This window comes from Sebastes umbrosus, chromosome 6 (genome assembly GCF_015220745.1).
Source record: "Sebastes umbrosus isolate fSebUmb1 chromosome 6, fSebUmb1.pri, whole genome shotgun sequence".
NCBI classification, from domain to species: Eukaryota; Metazoa; Chordata; class Actinopteri; order Perciformes; family Sebastidae; genus Sebastes; species Sebastes umbrosus.
In genome coordinates this window covers 8965864-8972849 of record NC_051274.1, presented here as the reverse complement: position 1 = coordinate 8972849, position 6986 = coordinate 8965864, and the positions used below count along the sequence as shown (strand labels likewise).

Below are 6986 nucleotides of genomic sequence, written 5' to 3'. Positions count from 1 at the left end.
CCCAGAAAACATAAGCAAAAATAAATGTTCTACAGTTATGGCGGAGTCAAAATGACCTGTTTATATCAACACCTCTCTGACACAGTCTCAAAAGAAATTACCTTCATTAAAGTAGTATTTTTACATGACTGTTGTGTTGCATTACATTTTATACAGGTGCTTGAGTATTTAGATTAGATCCTGATTGGCAGGTTGGCAACTTGCATGGCAGCCTCTGCCATCAGTGTATGAATGTGTGACATATAAATGCAAGTCCATTTACTATTTACAAGATTTTCTATTAGTGGCCAGCGAGCCGAGGTGTTGAAGGATAGAGATCTGTTCTGCACTCATTAGCATTGTCATTAATGTCATTGTTGATAGATGTATGTAGACAACAGAAATATTAGGGAACCGAGATATGTTCGTTAGAGTCATTTGCAATCAATGATTTGACTCTACAGTACCACCCAACCTAGAAAGTAGACATCTTTTATTATTTATTCTTCTATTCCCTGGCAATGCTGTCAGACCTGTACTGAAGCCATCTTTACTTTCTGACTGTATTTACCTTCAGTCTGGTCTAGCAAGTGAAACACATGTTCAATCAATCAAAGTAAAATTAAAGCTACTATGGTCTTGTTTACTTATGTAGGTTATTACTGTACAAGATTCAACATGAACACACTGGTCAAAGGTTAGTTAAAGGGACTGTTTGTAAGAATCAGAAATTGGTTGAAACAGCGACACCTGTGGACCTTAAGTCAGAGAAAAGTCAGTGTCCTGTTGCTCGCGCTCGCCCGTGTGCACGCGCTACGTGAATGTGAGCGAGCATCCGTCAAATCTGTGAGGCGACACACGTCAGCTAAAACCACAATATCACTCTATATTTCACCTGCTTGGCAGTAATGTTAGCTGACCAGACGAAGGTTTCTCCATGAATCAGTGCTGATCCTAATGTTGGCTTTTCCTGCTACAGCCTCCCGACCGCGGTGGGAGGGAGACGCCGGCACCCGGTCGGAGACGATAACGTAACTCGCTGCGGAGCCCCGTCACATCACAAGACAGGGAAAACCTCTGTTGGTCTGGAGGAGCTGCAGCATTTATTTCTGCACAAAAGTCCACTGTACATTCACTAGATATTCTCAGAGCTAAACTAACTCTCCTGCAGGGTGTAGTGTGCGCGCATGCACGTGAGGTGGAGCGAGCTGTGACTGAAGGCAGGCAGGCAGAGGAGCAGAGTACAGCAGAGACTCCGGCCCTGGAGACCAAAGCTACGGTCTCCCCCGCGTCCTCAGACCGCGGCCAACACTGTTTTGCAAGACGGGCTTCACTAGATAGAACTTAACAGTTTTGGTGCTTCCATGTAGTTTGTGTTGGAGTCTGAGTCTGAACAGCGTAGCCACACGCGAAAGCGCATGTGACACCGACACAGATTGATTTATATGTGTAAGAAGTTACAAACAGTCCCTTTAAGTTAATATTGAGACACATTGGTCTAAATCCTATATTCAACATGTTACTTAGGAGTGCCAAAAGTATTATCAGTAGGGCTTGTTATGCAGAAAACGGCTGCAGAATGTGTTATACTGTGTGTGTTCTATATAGCGGGGCAGCTAAGCTGAAATATTCATAAAAATTGTGCATTTTGCAATAAAAGCAACAAATCTGGCAGAGATGTAGGTTTATACATTAAGAAAAGATATAGATATCGGGGTGCTGCAAATTTGGCCCCTGGGGGCCAGTTCTCAAAATGGCTGCCAAAGAGGCACTAAATATTCCTAACTGTTGCAGGACATTTTTTTTATGACCAAATAAAAGGAGCATGGTCACTTCAGGGTCAAACTTCACCCCCTTACCTTCATGACAGAATAACAACCAATACACCGTTAGAACGGCAAGATATTAAGCTTTCTATCAGTGTGCTTTTCTTTTTATTATCTGTACAAGTGACAGAGATATCGCTAGATAAAGTTCAGGATTGGCAGTAACCTCTAGTCACAGGTCGCATGAGAACTTCTTAGTTTGGGTAGGCACTTCAGGTTCATACGACTGTTTTATTTTTTAAATGACCTGCAAATCTGAGCAGGGGAGTTGATATTAGTCTGGTCTCTGGCCTGTGACCAAGCCGACCTGGTTGAACCTATAAGGAAACTAAAATTAGTCTTCTGTCGGAATAGCTCACAGGGTCACCGAGACACACAAGCTAATCCACCACGCCAAGGTGCCAACTCCAATAGGATTAGATGTCTTTGGTAACAGAAGCGTCTGTCCCATAGACTGTATGAAATATGGACGAATTGAAATAAATAAAAGAATATATGATAAAAATTGAGTTAATTGTACCGAGTTATGGAGAAGGTGTAGGACCATATACTTCATCCAACTTCTTTTCGGACATGTAATATTTATTTATGTTGATTATTTGTTAATTGATTGTTTACTGTTCATTTTATGTTATTCTTGTTTTGTTTTTTACTGAGGTATTTGTTACATGTTCGAAATAAATAATTAATTAAAAATAAAGTGAAACGAAATGGTTGTCGCTGTCTACTAATATTAAACATATATTATATATATAGAAATATTAATCCCAATGAGTGTATGAGCGTATGAAAATAATATGCAAGATAAGCATATCGTTTGTTATCAGGGACGACCAAACGGTGAGTCGCTTTAAATGCCGCGGCCGCAAGGAACTGTTGGATGTTATTCTCTCTTTTCCTTTGGTAAAGAATGGTCCAGTGCATCCTATGCTAAAGGAGATAATAAAGGAAGCATTGAAGCTCCTTTCCTTTGCATTTGGAGAATTCGAACAGCTCTCATCAAGGCTGCTTCTGAGGTACTTCTGGGTCATTTCACTCCGTTAGGAACCTTCCTAAGCAAAAAGGACTATTCGACCGCAGCCCAGCTATTCTCATTTTCGTGACAAGTCGCTCCACTGAGTTGTGGCTGCTGAGTCAAGTGCGAGACCTAGTGGTAAAATTCGGTGCAAAGGTCCAGTGTTGTGAAAGTTTGAAAGTTTTTACACTGGCCCAACTCTAATGTGGAGGAGGAGCTAGCCCTGCTCTCGATGACCACCAACACAGAGAGCAGAGGACCGAAGTAGCGTGCCCGTAAACAAGTTTTGTTCGGTTCATTTGGCTTAGGCGCTGTGAAGAAACGCTTAAGTGCGATTTAGAGATTTGTTTCGCTATCAACGGGAGTGAACGGAGAGAGAAAAAAAGCATAACAAACCGTAATCCGCTCATGCAAGTACGGTAGTAATTGATGACGATTTTCACCTATAGTTGTGCATGTGCCCTGGCTAGTTAGCGATAAAACCCAAAGTTCTACCAAAGTTCAGAATCACTTTAACTGTGATTACAGGTTACTGGCGACCCAGAACTTTATCCAGCGATATCTCATCAATTTTACTGCTAATGAAAAGTGAAATACACCGATGGAAAAGCTGAAGATCTTGCCGTTCTAAAGAAATCATCAAGAGTCATAATGTCAGTTTTCTGCAACATTTAGGAATTTGAAAAATGGTTGCCCTGGCCCTCAGGGGCCAAATTTGCAGCACCTCAATATCTATATCTTTTCATAACATATAAACCTATACTAGTGACAAATTTGTTACTTTTATCACAAAATGCACAATTGTTATGCTTAGCTGGTGCTGTGTTGTGCTCTGACAAAAGTTTGGAACAGCTCCTAAATACAGCGGAAAGGGAATTAAAAGCCTTAAAGAAATGGTTTGATATTAACAAGTTACCATTGAATTTAAGTAAAACAAAGTTCATATTTCATTTAAATGAAAAATCAGTAGTTAATTAAAAGCCTTAATAAATGACATTGAAAGTGTATGTAATGGGCGTGACAATTGATTGTAAAACAACTGCAATTACCGCCTCGTGCTTGTATGCCTCCACCAACCAGTCAAGATGCAGTTTATATCCACGTCTGTCCAAAATGTCCTCACTTCATAATTTTATTCTGTTAGACATTGACCTTTGACCACCAAAATCCAATCAGTTCATTCTTGTGTCCAAGATGACGTTTACACCAAATTTGAAGAAATTCCCTCCTGGCGTTCCTGAGATATCGCGTCCACGAATGTACTTACAACATGTAGATATATTGCCTCTGGTCGTTTCTGGATCTTCATTCAGGCTGGTGGAAAGTTTTCCTCAAAACTCTGTGTGTGTAAAATACAAATCCACAAGACTGAAATAAGGACTCCAGGATCATGTGACTGAGTTCATGTGGTCTCTGGTCCAAACAGCTGGATCCTGGAGTGCCGGACGGTGCCATTCAGTATGGTGAGACTTCTTCTATGTGCCGATCTGACTGAGCAGAGGTCTCTGGCAGGAGAAAAGAAGGAGGCGTTTTATGGTAAATAATGCACAAATTGAAGGTAAGCTTACGGGATTGCATTTCACTGGAGTTGTACCTTAACTAATTTCACGTGACAAATAAAATTCATTGATTGATATGTAAGTGGGGAAAAAGAAGACAAATTAAATAAGACATTAGAACATTTTTGTGTAGAATGTCATGCAGTGCAGCCCGTTGTGTAGAAAAATTTGAGACACATTTGCATACGGAGAAGTTAAAAAATATGTATTTAGGACAAATAAATTGACCCAACGTACCTGTTTTTTTCAAAGACAGTGTGCCTGAAATCCAAAAGCAAGAAACATATTAGCTAAAACCATTAGTGACCAGCCACTGAAGGCAATGAGAAAAAAATGGATGGAAATAATGTTATATATTAGGTCAAATTAGAGATTCAGAACAAGCACTAACCTGTGATGACGAGTGCTAATGATAATAATAGCACGCCGATAATAGGCGGTATACAAAAGAAATGCGTTCTTGAAGCAGCTCCACAGACAACATCACTGCTGCTGCTTCCTTTGTCCTTTACTTGGGTTTCTGAGCAACTGTCGGAAAAGAGAAAGGAAAAACAACCTTAATACTTTGTGTGTTTCAAATGAAAACTCATTTGAAGTGTCATCATAATGTTAAAAGTACGAAGTGGCTAATGTTACACTAATTAAAAACAAATAAATATTTAAAGTAACACTGTCAAAAAAAGACTATTGAAAGATCAGATGAAATAAGACTGGGGGATTGGCAATGTTTGAATCTCCTGTGGATGGAAATGATCAACAATCAACATTTTGTGCTACAGGGCAGGAAAACCCTACTTTTTTGAGTAATTACTGTACAAACAATGTCTTACATAGTCCAAGCCGTGCAATTCAGGCCATACTGTGAAAAATGTCCTGGCTTACAAAGTTCACACACTGTATCAGTTCTGCTGGTTCCTTAGAGAAACAGACAAAAGTGAGATTAATAACACGGGAACCCAACATCTGGTGAAGATCCATCATTTATCAGACTCAACTCAGTGTCTTCATTGAGTGGTTTTACATGCACACTAGTATCCTAGTTATGACATGAGTGTACCAAGCATGTCAGTGCAGGAAATCAGTCCTGAGATATGAATACTTTTAGTCCTAGGTCAACTTTTAGGAGGGTTACTGAGACGCCTGATAAACACAGGCCCAGGTCATCATATCCTGGTTTCAGAAACCTGAATATGTTATAGAGCAGGCACTATAGAGGAGACACTTTCAAGTTATAGAGTAAAAAATATGATGATACTTGATGTGATGTAATGATGTCTGTGTGCTGAAGTAAAAGTCAAAATCTGACACCAGTCTGACACAGGTACACATACAAACTGTATTGTCACTCTTGTCTTCTATTTCTGATGATCAGATGGAAAGGCTAAATACAGCAGTGTGGTAAATGCAGCAGTCCAGGCCAACCAAACTGGCTGACAGAAATGACAAATCTGCTGGATTTGTAGGAGTCAAAGACGTGTCTGAAGTTCTGAACTGTCGCCGAGGCTCAGAAACTTGGATACTGTTATTAGTACCATGAATACATGGAGCTGAATAACCAGGCTACACTATGTGTCAAACCAGGATAGTAGTGTGCATGTAAACATACTCACTGTCAGACTAGTCTGACTTGAATTTTTCTTACCAGGTTCTTTAACCCTCTGACCAGGTTCACATGGAGAATGTTTTTCTGCTAAACTACATCCTGCACCATCCATCAACTGTTTGCAGAAATAGCCACTTAAAACATCACAAATTGTGTCAGTTGTGGTTGTGCACTCCTGTTGGGCAAAGAGACCATGACCTAAAAGCAAACAGAAAAATAATCATTATATTGTTGTTAAAAATACATTTATACATTTTATGCAAGCTGAAAGGGCCAGTGTGTAGGATTTGGTGGCATCTACTGAATCTTCTTCCCTGTGCTGAGCATGTGGGAGAACAACGGTGGCCGACGCAAAAACATGAATGTCCTTCTCTAGAGCCAGTGTTTGGTTTGTCCGTTCTGGGCTACTGTAGAAACATGGTGACCAGCTCTGTGAACAGGACTCGCACCCTATGTAGATATAAACGGCTCATTCTAAGGTAACAAAAATACAACAATTCTGAGTTTCAGGTGGTTATACACTAAAGAAATCATACTTATTAATATTATATTCCATGTCTGTAGATCCCCCTAAATGCTACACACTGTTCCTTTAAATAATATTTGAAATAATGTGATTATGTGCTACTTTGTTGAATGAAATTCAACCCACAAAGCTGCAGCAGGAGATCTAAAAGGCCAAACTCCTGACCAACACATAGGAACTGGCCAATCAGAGCTCCTGTAGCTGCTCTGTGGGTTTTTAAGTTGTTTGCTCACTTACACATCTTAAAATTGGCCTTCCCATCAAACTACTCAACAGATTTCAAATCATTCAGAACTCTGCCGCCCGGATCATCACCCACACCAAATCCTCCGACCACGTCAGCCCCATTCTCATCCAACTGCACTGGCTCCCTGTTAAATACCGGATCGACTACAAAAGCCTGCATCTCGCCTGCATCTCACCTACAAAGCCCTCCACAACCTCGCCCCCACCTACCTCACAGACCTCCTTCAGGATT

The 6986-nt window shown here is 40.4% G+C and overlaps 1 protein-coding gene across 1 annotated transcript in view; it reads right to left on the bottom strand.

Annotated features, from left to right (window-relative positions):
- Positions 1-1890: 1890 nt before the first annotated feature.
- Positions 1891-6986, bottom strand: part of LOC119490583 — a 51204-nt gene continuing 46108 nt past the window's right edge. Inside the window, exons 14-15 of the mRNA XM_037774087.1 lie at positions 4617-4640; positions 1891-4323 (exon numbers count right to left, since the gene is read on the bottom strand). Coding sequence (XP_037630015.1) covers positions 4223-4323; positions 4617-4640 — 125 coding nt within the window. The 3' untranslated portion in view covers positions 1891-4222. The remainder of the gene's footprint in view (positions 4324-4616; positions 4641-6986) is intronic.